At 44.6% G+C, this 14,499-nt stretch overlaps 1 protein-coding gene across 5 annotated transcripts in view; it reads left to right on the forward strand.

Moving 5' to 3' along the window:
- PRDM10 (PR/SET domain 10) overlaps window positions 1-14,499 on the forward strand; it is a 74,282-nt gene that overhangs the window by 15,141 nt on the left and 44,642 nt on the right. For 4 of the 5 annotated variants that reach the window (XR_004316816.1, XM_032472262.1, XM_032472263.1 and 1 more), the window contains exons 3-5: window positions 6,601-6,785; window positions 9,174-9,338; window positions 11,015-11,074. Coding sequence is in view for 3 of the 5 variants with exons in the window: in XM_032472262.1 (XP_032328153.1) it covers window positions 6,717-6,785; window positions 9,174-9,338; window positions 11,015-11,074 (294 nt within the window). In the remaining 2 variants the exon portion in view is untranslated. Of the gene's footprint in view, window positions 1-6,600; window positions 6,786-9,173; window positions 9,367-11,014; window positions 11,075-14,499 lie in introns of those variants that run through there. The other variant, XM_032472264.1, reaches the window with a different exon arrangement.

Genomic DNA, 14,499 nt, shown 5'->3' on the forward strand with positions numbered 1-14,499 from the left:
GCTGTCAGAACAGAGCAGCCAGCACCCCCGAGGCAAGGAGGGAGCCTGAGGTCCAGCCGATTTTCCCCTAGAGCTCTTGCTGCCTAGGCTGTGCCGGTCAGGAGGCTGGCGGTCCAGCCAAGAGCAGCTGGCTAGCAGAGTGGGATTTAGGGAGTCTTACTTTGCTGGGAAGAAAACAATGGAATTCAGGGCCCACCATAGAAGAGGTTCCCTAAGAAGCACCTCAAAATTTCTGCTGCCATCCCTGGAAGTTCAAACCTTGGAGCAGGCTCTGGCTTAGAGTCCTACAGAGGCGCAGACCAGCCTGAAGTCATCTTGGTGGGATGGGGGACCCTGCCTTCTGCAGCCCGCTGGCGGGTGGGGGCGGATGGCGGCAGTGTCTTTGGGAGACCATGGTGCTCTGTTCCTTGGTCCGTGTGCGTTTACTCTGTGAACATCCCTCAAGTCGGATGCTAATGGTCTGCAGTCTGTGATAGACCGCTGTTTGTGGTTTCCCCCTGAAATCTTGTAAGAGCACAAGGGGGGACTCCTGTTAGATTTCTCTTTGAAACTGCTGCCACATTTTACCAGCCAACCAGCTGTTCTCTGTAAAAAGGGAAGAGGCAAACATCAAGGCTTCTCTCTCTTTAGAACTCACACTGAGTGCTGGTTCCTTTTGAACTCTCAAGGATATTCATGTGGAATCGTCAGGCTCAGACCCCCAGCATGTCCTTAGCCTGGGCTTCTCCTTGAGGGAATGGTGAGAGTTATTTTGAATGACCTGATGGGGTTCTGGTGCGTTGCTGCCAAACTGTCAGACGGGATGGGAGGATCAGTCTTTGTCTTTTGGTGCGTGCAAAGGTCTTACCTGAACTAGGAAAATAAAGCCCACGTTTCTTGGGTGGTCATGAGGAAAGATTTGCTTGTGTGCCTCTTGTGAGGCATGAAGAAAGGAGTACCACAACCTTGGCTGGAAAAAACAACCTTTCAAAGAAGAGGACCCTTAGCCGATAGTCTCTGAAGCCCTTTTCGTGCGCAGGAAAAGTCGGAGGAATCATCACCTGATGTGCAGACTTCCCAGTGGCTGGTGCCCATTCTGGGAGTTCTGATCCCGGTGTTTTCTCACTTGGCCTGTGGCAGGCCCGTCTTCCCACGTGGCTCAGAAATCACAGCGCCCAATACCAGCACCATTCGCACTGCCGTCTCTTGTACCCGAGTCCCATAGGTTTGGTTGGCAATGTCATTTTTCCAGTGGTGGATGTCTGCTTCCCTAATCAAGTTCATGCCCAGCTCCTGTTCCCATGCCTTTCAGTTTTAATGGCAAATTATCATGTCATCTTTTCGAAGACATTTAAAATGGCAGTTACACTCAGAGTGTCTGCTGCCGACAACACACGTGATTCAGCGAAGCAGGGGCTGAAGTCATGAAGGGCCGTGAGCAAGGTCACACACAGGCGGGCGGTGCATCCACATCCTGACCGCCCCTGGGTGACAGCGACCGCGGGACCCAGTGTTGTAGAACAGACCTCGTTCAGAGATGTTAACATGTGAGAAAAGTGCGTTAGAGACTTGATGAGATGCAGACTGTTAATTCTTACAGCAGCCACGCTGGGCAGATAATTTGGATTTCCCAGTGAGACCGAGCATCCGTTTGTGGCTGACTGACATCAGGCCTACTAAGCACATGGTAGATTTGGAGGCATAGAACCCAGACTTATCTGATTCTAAAGCTCATACTTTCAACTATCTAACACTATTCATTCATATGTGCGTGTGTGTGTAAAATGCATATATAATACATATATATGAATATGTTTCCTAACATATATATATATATGTGTTTCTTAAGGACCCAGGACAGTACCTGGCACATACTAAGTATTTAATAAATATTTGTGAATAAAATCCCTAGAGAGGATAGAAATGCTTCTCTTCCTGGAGATGAAGTCTCTAACATTTTGGACAGTGGGTAAAAGGAGGGAAGATGGACGACCATTTTCCAGACAAGGTAGAGCCTGAGGTTCTGGGTTCTCTCAAGTCTATGGCAGAGGAGTGGAAGGAGGCCTGCCCCTCGCTAACGGAGCCTGTCAGCACCTGCCTGTTGGACAGCGCTGGAGTCGCTCCTGGACTCCTCCCTCCCCGTCTCCTATAAACCAGGATCAATGGGGCTCTATAAATTGTGCCATTAAAAAATAAAAAAGGAAAACAAATATGACAAGCTTTGCTATAAAGGAAGTTCAGGTCCGGGGCACTTGTTATTTGATGAATTACTAGGCTTGAAAAATATGACATGTTTTGAAAATTTTGAAGCTCTTACAGCTCATCTGTAAAATACGGAAGCTGATGTACTGGAGCACTGCTGTGTGCTGGTCTGGGCCTAGATCTTTCTGTGTGTCATGTCGCCCTCTCGGTGTCACCAGGACGTGATTATTATCTCCGTTTTGCACAGACTGCTGTTGAGGCTCGGGGAGTTTTAGTGGTTACACCAGGGGGTGTGACTGCTGAGCCCTGGGCCAGTTGGGAAGCTGGGACGTTCACTTCAGAGCCTGTGGACTTCCTGCTGTGCTCTGCTGCTTCCTGTCTAAGCTTAAGGCTCGAATAGACTTTAGAAACCGCTTCATACTCTCATTTTACAGACGAGGTCTCTGATGCGAGAGGATTTAGAGCCACTTATGTAGTAGTCGAGTCATGACTGGAGTGCCGTTTCCTTCAACAATGTATTATACAGTAAATAAATGCAGAATGTCACACTGGTGTTTCAAGTAGTTTCATAGTTACAGAAGCTCCATGGGTCTTGCGATTCTGTCCTAAAGAACAAGATCTGGGTATTTGGTATCGCTGTTTTAGATTCCAGGCACTTTTTGAATTAAAGAGTTTTCACATCTCAGGCTTCTTTATTTGCTAACGGTATTCTGAAATTACTGGGCACTGCCATTGTGGGCCGTGTTTCACCCCTATTTAGCTAATTTTACCTGCAGACTTTCCGTGTGGATTAACTGTTCTGTAATTTTTCTCCACATCTGCTGAGCAGTTATTTCCTTTTTTCTCCCCCTTTATCCTTCCCTTATGCAGTTTCTGCTATTTTATGTCTTGTAATGCCTATTTCCTTATTTTGGCAAGATTAGAAAAAAGGTATTTCAGTCTGGAGTAAATATGCTGTCCCTTCCCACCTCTGCTTGCTTCTTCCTCTTCCTCCTCCAAGTGTCACCTTCTCCGAGAAGCCATGCCTGGACACCCCCGTTGGGATCAGATGTCTTCTGTCTTCCCACTGCACTCTGTGGTGTCTTTCAGCCAATCCATACAGATCACTGAGGATCTTCCACTAATCTAGATGCCAGGTCTAGAGTTACTCACTTTCCTTGACCTGAAGGAACTTAGAGTTGAGATGGGAGGCAGACAAACAGAACCATGTGGTATGATTGAGTACTTTTTTTTTTTAAAGCTAGTATGTGAGGGCTTATTCTGTAGCAGGCATTGTGTTAAGCATTTTACGTGCGTTATTTCATGCTGTCTCAATAACCTTATGGTCCTCATTTTACAGAGAAGCAGAGGACTTTAGAGAACTTCCAGGTTTTGCCGAAGGTCAGTTAAGTCACAGAACTGCTGCCCCACCCCAGGTGCAGAGCCTGAGCTCCTAACCACTGTGCCTCTTGTACCGAGTGCTGCCTCTGCACAGGTCAGAGCACGCGCTTTCCCCCCGCGTCCCCCGGCCTCACACTCTGGGCACAGGGAGAGGAGCGCCCCGGTGCCGGAGTTCAGAGACTGACAGTTGCTGAACAGTCATTCAGCCACTGTAACTCACTGTGTCATCCCTCAGAGACTTGGCAAGAATTCAAGATGTAACACATTGTATGTCCAAACTTATTCATCACAAAAGATTAAAAATAACCTAAATGTTTATCAACACAAGATTGATTAAATACATTATGACGTGTTCATGTAATGAAGCGATGCAGTTGTAGTAAAGAATGAAGAAATGATACATAGTATGAACAACTTAAAAGGGGTGGTATCATGGGGCATAAATCAGGTTTAAAAGAGACGCTACTTTGTATAGAATCAATAGTACGCTGCTGTTTGTGGTCGGAGAGGCAGAGAGTGTTCATATTTTTGCCTGTATATGCATAAAATATCTTTGGAAGAACAGATGGAAAATCGGTGATATAGGGTGCTTCTAAGGAGTGGCTGAGAGATTCCAGGTGGAGAGATTGCCCGCTAAATACCTTTTTGTACCTTCTGAATTTTCAGCCAGCTGAATTTACCAACTACTAGAAAATACATAAATAAAATTAAAATGAAAGAAATAATAAGCACCTTTAAGAAAGGTGCTCTGGGCTGGTGTGTTTCCTGCATGCGTGGGGAAGCCTGCCTTGACCCTCGCTGCATCCCAGTGCCTGGACACTGTGCACTTGAGTATTTGTGTGATCAGTAAACCAAGCTGAAAAAAAAAAACCCCATCAAATTCCTGTATGGGAAAAGAAGAGCATCTCTCTTGTGGTATTAATTCCTGCTAAAAATACGTGTCCCAAATCTAACCATGAGGAAACATCAGACAAACTCAAGTTGAGGAACATTCTGAAGAACAAATGGCCTGTGCATTTCAGAAATGTCAAGGTTGTGGAGAACTAGGAAAGACTAGGGACTGTTTCTGATCAGAGGGCACTGTCGGGATGTGACAGTGGGACGCACCGTGTGCGATGCCCGATTGCATCCCGGGCCAGAAAAGAGGTGTTTCCTTCTCGACAAAGGACGGTAATCAGACAATTGGCAAAATTTGAATGTGGTCTATAAATGAGGGAATAGTACTGTTTCAATGCTAATGTCCTGATTTTGATAGTAGGACTGGCTATGTGAGAAAATGGCCTGTTTTTAGGAAACAGGCACTGAAGAATTTAGTAGTAAAGGGGCTTTGTGCCTGCAACTCACTCTCAAATAGTTCAAGGTTAAAAAAAAGGAGAGAGGGAGAGAGAAAAAGAGAATTATAAGGTAAACATGGTAAAATGGTAACATTCGGGGAACTTGAGTGAAGAAACACAGAAATTCTTTGTACTATTTTTGCTGCTTTTCTGTCTGAAATTATTTCAAAATACAGAATTAAAAAAACAGTTCTGATTTGGAACATTTTATGATTTTGTGATACTGAGCCCTTCGTGTTTTTGTCAGTTTTGTGTTTTTCTTCCTACAGATCTTTGTATTATTGTTGATATTTATTCCTAGGTTTCTTAATATTTTTGTTCCTTTTAAAAAATATATAACCGCTTTGTTGGGATATAATTCACATATGAGACAACTCACCCTGCCTTTTACGTGTGCTTAAATTGTACTACTAGATAAGCATAGTATGCTTAAAAAAAAACAACTGTATTAGGGTATAATTTATACAGGAAAAAATTCACATATTTTAATTGAATAGGTTGATCACTTTTGACAATGAATTCCCCATGTGACCACCACCCCAATCTAGATACAAGATGTAGAAGATTTCCATTTCTCCAGAAAGTGCCCCCGTGGCCCTTTGTTTCTGTGTTCACCTGTTGATGGCGTGGGCATTGTTTCCAGCACCCTCTGAATGGAGGGGAGAGGGCAGGGTGTGTGCAGGGCAAGTGTGTGTGTGTGTGTGTGTGTGTGTGTGTGTGTTGGGGGTGAGGGTGGCAGCATTGAGGCCGACCAGGAGCAGGGGCCTCAGTGTCTCAGAAGAAGCTCCCAGGCGATTTGGACACAGCTCTACTGTGTTCCAGACGTAGGCCCAGAGATTAGGTGTTCCAGTTGCTTTTCTGTCTTCTTCGGCCCCTATTCTTTTTGGAACATGCGCAGTCTAAGAATGTTGCTCAGCTTATTTCCATTAATAATGGAGGAAATTGTGGCTGGGTCCTGGGCAGTGCTCTTTCTTACCCCCAGCTGAGTGGTGTTCCCGTCTGTGTGCTCCTTCAGCGCGGTACGGGAGGAGGTGATCAGGCATGGCTGCCCCGTCTGCAGCAGGTCTCATGTGACCTTTAAAATGCCAGTGTTTTACCATCACTGAAGGGGAAGGTTGAGTAAAATGCCTATTTGGAAAGCAGTGATGTTCCCAGATGGGGATTTTGTGCATGTCGGTGTTTCGTAGGGCTTTTGATTTGTTCACTGATCACTCCTGTATTGACCAAATGGGAGAGCGAAGTTTATGTTTGTTTTCACCAAGTTGTGGCCCAGAAAATTCATCCACTTTCCTTTGCTATGTGGCTTTTCTCCTTCTGCTATTCATTTCGAGTAGGTGGTACAGGAAGTCAGTGTCTAAACAAGTGTGCAAGGGAGGGGTGAGCTGGCCCCGCAGCAGTGAGACGTGGTGTGAACCCGTCCCTCACCTGCACTGAGCGTTGGGGGCCTCGTCCTCCTCATCAGGAGAATTAAGAGGACTGTTGTTAGCGTTCACGATGAGGGGTACATCCACCTAAGGTGCGCCCAGAACTGGCAAGCGCGCACTCCACTGTATCATTATTACACGTGATTTCTCCATTTCTACCTTCTGCCCAGGTGTGTTATCTTTTACAAAGCTTCCCCCCCCCCTTTTTGTGGATGAAACTGTAATTTATTAAAATGTATTAATTCATGGGAAGTCTTGGTTCCTGTTCTCTCTTTTTGCAGGCACGTTGCAGAGAGGCCTGTTTGTCCTTCGCGAACATGCACGTGTAGACAGATGACTGTCCCCCAGCCCGCGCGGCTCTAGGTGCCCGGCCCTGGAGTGGTCCAGCAGGGAAGGGATGGATTCCAAAGACGATAGCTCACACGTGTGGCCTCCGTCTGCAGATCACGAGGAGAGCGCTGCACAGGTGAAGGGTGGTCTTCTAGCTTGGCGCTGGTGGCAGTTTTCAGTTGGGCTCAGTTTGCTGACAGCTAGAGAAATGGTGCCTCTGTACATGGGAGGAAGCTGACGTGCGGAACAACGTGCGGAACTGGTGTGTAAGGAAAGGGCAGCGTTTCAGCACTTTGAAAGCTCCGAACACAGTCACTGCCGTTTAGTGGGGTTACTTCCTACCCACAGACTTCCCTGCCTTTCCCCCACCTTGTTGTCATCAATTGTTTCACTTCCAGTTTTATTTCCTGGTATTGGTGCTGAAAGCCTCGAGCTGCAGTGTTTCCTTTATGTTATCCAGGAAAGGGCTTTGGTTCTTCCCGGGTGAGGAAGTACAACTCTGTCTATAAAGTGAGTGGCTTTCCCTTTTCTTTCCAAACGCAGAACATAAACCTCTAACTGAAAGTTGTCCCACTGAGTCAACAGCTCTGGAGGTTAGTCACCTATTGAAAGCTGTGGTATTGGGTGATCTCTGCCTTTCAAATGGCTATCGTAACAAGCTACACACTCTTCTGTCTGTTCTTGGCAAAGGCCAACCTCTACATTTTGGATATTGATTTGGATTTTGGGAAGAGTCAGCAGTCCTATGGAGCCATGCTTTATATGGGACCAAAGTATAAAACTTCCTTTTAAAGCATTATAATACAAATGTCATTGTAATTTAATTTTCACCAAATTATATAACCATAGTATTATTATCAAAATCAGGAAGTTAACATTGAAACCTTTAAATATATACATTTTATTTAACTTAAGCAATATAATAAATATTAACAATAAATAAAATCGGTCATCAGGTCTGATTTTAAAGTCTGAGTCTGAATATTGGGAAAAAAAATTCCAGAGATGATACTGTCAGAAGAACTAGAGATGCTGTTTTTGTTCTCATGGAAACTGTTTGGAAGTCTGTTTTCATGTATATTTTTCTATATATTTTGGTGCATTTTGTTTATAAACAAAAATGTAGTCCATTAATAAACAGGGCCCGCATTTGTGGGCAACCAGGCGGTGGACAGTAGAGCTCAGCACCCCCCCTTCTCCATGTTCCTCCTCCCAACGAGGAGTTCTGATTTACTAGAAAGCAGGGTGATGCCAACCAAGCTGGAAAGCGTGGATAACTCTGTTCTTGAGCAGACATTTTTTCCCCTTTTCTAAGCACTGAAACTAGTCCAAGATTTTAATGTTAATGGACAAGCCTAAACTCACAAAATTATCTTGCAGCACTCGAAACAGCACAAATACCTTATAAGCCTCCGTCTTCTGATTTCCAAACCATGTCTCCATGGGCAGACGAGATCTGCGTAGGAGCTGGACGCAGCCCTTCGCACAGAGTGGGAGTTGACTTTACTCCTGGGGCTCTTGGCCGTGTTTGGCCTCCGGTTTTCTTTCTGGGGATTGAATTAACTTATGTCTTTCTGGGGACTGAATTAGCTTATGTCATCTTTGGGATCTACTGTTCCCCACTGGAAAAAACTGAAATGGAAAAAGTTAGGTGTTACGCCAAGACAGAAGAAGAGATCCCACCCTAAGCGGGCCTAACTTCAATATCAGCACAGAAATCATTTTTCTCCCAAACGTGGACTTTGGCCATCAGCTTCCACACCTTCAACATCAGACGTCAGACTGCGTGCCAGACTCGCCTTCAAGAACTCAGCCTCCAAAGCCGACTATTCAGAAAGCATTTACAAAGTCCAGTTTCTGCTTTAGTTCTTGGTAGATAGAAAATTATTTCCCCTGGTGACAAGTGAAATAGTTGTCCAAAACCCCTCAAAAGTACTTTCTTAAAATTTTTTGTATCTTCACCTAGTTGGCAAGGTCACTGAGTCCAGCAAATGGTCACCGATACCCCTCCAGAACGGCCTTGAGCGTGAAATAATTTGTCAGAAAGTGACCTTGTTTATTTTAATGTTTGCCAAAAGGCACTGTTAGTTATAAAGCAGAATTTTTATGATGTGTTGCAAGCAACTGGCTTTTGAGTCTTGACATATTTTTTTTTCACATTACAGGACAATTGATATTTTGTATTCCGATAATGTCAACCAGGAACCTTCTGTCACATTTCCAGCATCAGTGAACCTCTCCCTCATTATTCCTCCGCAGAGATACCTGTACTGGACATTGGAGGCAGAAGGGAATTGAAATCGGTTGCCTCATATTAAGCAGTGAATCAGTCACAGGGTCCTTGGATCCCATCCCCCAGTCACTGACTTGCTGTAGACAGAGGTGTATCCGTTGCATCCTCCTTTTACTGGGGATCATTTAAAAATGCAAGTGTGTAGTGTTCTCAGTCACTTACGCACCTTTGTGAGACAGGTGTCATTCCACCAGGATGGTTGCTACATACATGCTGGCTTTTTTTCCCCAGGTGCACTTTGTTCCAGACGCTGGCACTGTAGCCCAGATCGTCTACGCCGATGACCAGGTCCGCCCCCCGCAGCAGGTGGTGTACACGGCAGATGGTGCCTCCTACGCGTCAGTGGATGGGCCGGAGCACACGCTGGTCTACATCCATCCCGTGGAAGCCGCGCAGGCACGTGGAGCACTGCTGCTCATAGCTTGTTAGTCAATTAATTCACCAGCTATTTAGGTTTATTCTGTAGTCACGGTGCTTTTTGCTGTTGATGATGCAGAAAATGGTCAGATAAGGTCTGTGCTGTCAAGGAGCTGATAACCAACTTGGCAGAGGAAGACGTGGCTTGTTTATTTAAATTTAAGTGCAGTAAGGAGTTAGTGCACCAGGCTCGAATGAGTTCTCTTCCCCACTGACTATTGACTGACTAGATGATCAGCTTGGTGCTTTTCCTGAGTTACCAAGAGCCAGGCCAAAAGTGGCATTTAGTTCTGTATAGTGTTATCATAGACAGCCCCGTGAAAACATACGGATCATTTCCCTTAAAACGTGTAAACGTGGGGTCCTGCCAACTGCTCTTAACTGACAACTGGCTGGTCTGTAGGACTGTGTGGAAGCACAGCTAAAAGTTACAGCTCCTTTTTTTTCCCAGTGACTCTGAGTGTTAGTTTCCAAATGCATGACATGAATATTCCCCAGTGTATAAATGTTAGTTCGTTATTGTTAGCACTTTACAGTGTACAAAGCACTTTTAAACATATTTAAAGAGAAATCCGTTCCATGCTTTTATAGTAGCATCCTGGTAATGAAAATGTGCCCTCACGTAATATTTAATCAAGAGACTCAAATCACTCTCAAGAAGAAAGGGGACCCAGCTAATAAGTACCTTTCAAGTCTATACAGAGGTGAAGTCGCCTAATAGTCAGCTGGTACTTTTGGAATGTCCCTTCTCCGTTTTTAATCCCCTACCAATATTAGCAGAGATTATGTAAAGGGTGACCTGTGCTTAGCTTTTAGTTCTTTCCTACGTTGCTAAGTGTCCGAATTATGATAATTTCTTAATGCCAAATATAAGAAATCTGACACTGGGCTGAAATTCCCTTTTACAACCTTCTGGAATCAACACTTAAACTATAGTTCTTAAGCCCATGGGTTTGCTAAAGCCTTGGACAAATTAATCTTTTAAAAGCTTTAGAGAAAAGAATATTTTTCTGGATTGGAGATACTCTGTGGTACCCTGGCTAAAATAATTCTGAAGATTTTCCTTCCTCTAGTTAGCTTTGCTGCATCATGACCCAAATTATGTGTTTATAATGAGAACTTTTAAAATTATGATTTTACTGGCTTTGTCCAAAAAATAATCTCGGGACGTTCAATTCAATTCATCTTCCTTCTACTTCTCTTCGGTTAACGAGTGTGCATTTGTGTTTGAAACAGTTGTAGTCCTTGGGCACAGAGTACTCTTCTGCTGGTGTACCTCCAGCCACCCTCATTTAATTACAAGTCTCCCCCTGTGATACAGGGTTACATGTGAACGCGTGCACCCTCATTCATGGATGCCTTTGTCATTGGCTGCGACATTCAGCCTCAGGAGAGACTTCGCTTTAGAGTAAAATCGTGAAGTAGGAAGTATGTTCGCCAGTGGGGGTGGTTAGCTTACGCAATCTCTTTGGAGCCACCTGAATGAAAGGCTTTAAATGTATGATTACTCTTTGTTTCTTCTTTATTAATGAAAGTGTTACTAGTTATGTGGGAATTAACTCTCTCAAGACTTGGTGCTTAGCAGTAGGATAATTTTTTCCGTGTAGACAAGTTGTCTAAAGATCTATTGATAATTTTTTGTTTTTTCGCTCTAGACTCTGTTTACAGACCCAGGCCAGGTAGCTTATGTCCAGCAGGATGCTACAGCTCAGCAGGTAAGGAGTTGCTTTTTTGCCTTTTTGTTGTTTGGTGATGCTATGAAGTTACCCTTCCCTGGAATGCCCCAGCCCTCTGCACTGTGCGTTCTCTGGGTGTCTGTTTCTCATGTATTTAGAATATTCTCTAGTTCCATTAGTGAAAACAAAGCAGAACAGGACACTTAACACACTTTAGTCAGGATATATTGAGATAGCCTGGCATTGCAAAATGGTTTGTCAGGGAAATTAAAAAATAAGCATATCAACTTGATATTGGTTCAGGTTCCAAAGAATAATCCCGAGTGTTAAAAGTGTCACTTTATGGAAATTTGGAAACATTTTAGTACTTGTTCTATTTTTGAATGTTGGGGGGAAATTCCTGCTTAACTTGCAAAGGCATGTGGCGGCAGCCTTCCTCCTTGTAGTTTCTGAAGCTGAGGTTCTTCTTGATTTCCTTTTAAAACGTTTCTTCCCTTTTATCCATGTTTCTAATCTACCCTATTTGACTTGGAGGGACTCGTTCCTTACTTCCCTCCACGCTGTGAACGTGTTCCCGAAGGTGCAGAAGCTGCGTGCTGTCGGTCTCACCCTGGAGGGGACGTGAATCCAGATACTTTTATTTTCATGTTGGCTGGTGTGATTGCTGTTTGGCCGCACCACTGAGTGTCACGAGTGATTATCAAGTAAATTCGCATTAGTAAGCGCTTCCTGCTTTTTAAATTTTTTAGAAGAGGATTCGGATACTTCTATTTTAAAATTTGAAAAATGAAAATAGTTGTGTTAGTGTCATTTATGAAATCTAGAGAGAATTAGGGCTCCTTGTCATGTCAGTTATGGTTGCATTTATTCCTGGTGGGTAGTGATCTACAATTTGGGGGGGAGGTCAGTCTATCAACTAGTCCATCCGGGCTGCTATCACAGAACGCCAAACACTGGGTGGCTTATAAACAACAGAAGGTTATTTCTCAGAGGTCTGGAGGCTGGGAAGTCCAAGGCCAACAGGGTTGTTGTCTGGTGAGGGCCCTCCTCCCGTTCACAGACGGCTGCCTCCCGCTGTGCTGTCCCAGGGCAGGAGGCGTGCGGCTGCTCTCTGGGTCTTGTATGAGGGCACCAACCCCATTCTTGTTGAGGGAAATTTCATTACAGAAGCATCCAAGTAATAAATAAAGGAGGGGGATGATTGGCTTAGAGCATCACCATTTTTCATCTCCTGCCGTCAGGAAAAAGCTGATGAGGCACTTTGTAATGAATAGATCAGCTCACCCCTCTGCACGTTGGAGAGCATTCATCACAGGCCTCCTGGTGTAATGAACCTCCTCCTGCATTTTAACCACATAAAAAGTGTTCCTCCCCCAAAACTGAACCTGAATCTGACTGAGTCTGTAGCTTTCACTGCCACCTCGTAGGAAGCACAGACAAAGTGGGACAAGTTACAAGACGTGCAGGGATGCATCCAGCACAGCCAGACTGTGGGATACCCTACAGGACAAATGGCCTGGTTTCGCCCACAGACAAATTGTGGAGAAAAAGAAGAGAAGTGGGAGCTTACAGATTAAAGGAGACTTTAGAGATGTATCAGTCAGATGCAGTATGCGGACCTTGTGTGGGTCCTTATTTGAACAAACCAACTGTAAAAAAAAAAAAGTTATGAGACAGTTGGGGAAATCCTAACAACAACTGGATATTGGTGATATTAAGGAATGACTATTTTTTAGGTGCGACAGTATATGAAGTCTAGAAATCCTTTTCTTTTAGACAGAGCTACTGAACTACCTAGAAATGAAAATGTATAACGTTTAAGGTTTGTTTCAAAACAGTCTCGTGAGGGGGACAGTGGCTGGGAGGACAGGTGAAGTAAGGTGAGCCATGAGTTGACCATTGTTGGGGCTGAGTGATGGGTACGTAACATTTATTCTACTGTTCTCTCTATTTGAGGCACATGTGAAATTTGTCATTATACATGGAAGAGTTATTTTGATATTCTAAATAGCTTTTCAGATGCTGAAAAAATTTATATGAGACCGCCTACTTCCACATGCCCTTGCCACATTGGGCATTTGCATTCTTTTAAAATTTTGCCAATCTGATGAGCAAAATGGTATTTTGTTGCTTTAATATTAAGGCATCGTTTTAATGAGAGGTTTTGTCACCTTTTGCACCTCAAAGGGCCCTTCATCTTCCCCAGTCTCCAGAAACCATCTGCCTGTTTCATGTTTGTACAGAAGGAAAGTTGCCCTCAGATGGCTCCGTGAACCCGGCACCCCAGGCGGTGTAACTGTGGGCTTAGCCTCTGTCTCCGCTGCAGCTTCCTCTCAGCTGGCACGGTTTCATTTCTGGCTGTGGCACTTCGGTGACTGTCAGTTTATTCCATGACCTGGATAAATTCTGGATAGAAGTTGGCATGGGAGTTTAACCTAGATGACAGGGGCTTTTTCTTTTTCTTTTTCTTTTGCAAGAAGGTTCCTATTTTCAATTATTTTAAGTGGTGGCAAAAATCCATTGGAAGCCTTTTTCATATATGCGTTCCCCCGTCCGTAAGGAAGGCCCCGGTTCTCTCCAGACCTAGAAGCACGGTCTCCGCTTTGTTTCTGAAAAGGAGCATGTGTGACTCCCCACACACTGGGAGGAAAATATGCTGCCCTCAGCACTGGTCTCAGCAGGGATCCAGAGCATTCTGTTGTGTTCGCCGCCGTCCGGTGTAGTCTCATATTTCACTCTCAGATAAATTGTATCCGGAAATGCATTATGCAGTTCAGAAATAATTACAGAGAATGATGTTAAGTGGGAAGGAGAAAATGTACCATGAATTTAACAAATTCCTTTTCCTCTCGCCACGTTTTATTGTCTGTGACAAAATGCACAGGAGTAAACTAATTTCTGTTACCGTTCTCTTCCTTTAAGTAGAACTGCTCACCGCCCTGCTGCCTGGCGGTTGCCCCAGGAGCAGGTGTGTTGCCTGGTTGCTCTGGTACTCAAGGTGTGTGTGGTATTCACCTCCTCCCTGAATAGACTGGCCTCTGCAGGGGCAATTGTGATGGACTGGAAAAGCAGGGCAGAGTCAGTATGTGAGTTTCATCTCTGCCACCCAGGAGCTGTGTGGTCAAGTTATCTGGCCTCAGAGGAATTTAGAGAATTTAGATACATGCCTGGCACTCAGGAAATGTCAGTTGAATTTGAATTGTTAGTTTAAAAAATCGGTAATGCATACCTACCATGTGCTATGGTCTATGCCATCTGGAATTCCCAGTTCTTACCTAGAAACGATTATCACCCACACTCTCCATGCCTTTTCAATGGTAGTTTGCATAATGCAGGTATACCTTCAGCTTGTGCTTTAGCTGCAGTGCCTCTAGGTGATGCTGGCGTGTTCCAGCCTGTGCCTTGCCACAGCCTCTGAGGAGGGTTCCAGCCCGGGGACGAGGAGGTTGTCGGTCTGTTTTAAT

The sequence above is a fragment of the Camelus ferus genome, chromosome 33 (assembly GCF_009834535.1).
Source record: "Camelus ferus isolate YT-003-E chromosome 33, BCGSAC_Cfer_1.0, whole genome shotgun sequence".
In the NCBI taxonomy this organism is placed as follows: domain Eukaryota; kingdom Metazoa; phylum Chordata; class Mammalia; order Artiodactyla; family Camelidae; genus Camelus; species Camelus ferus.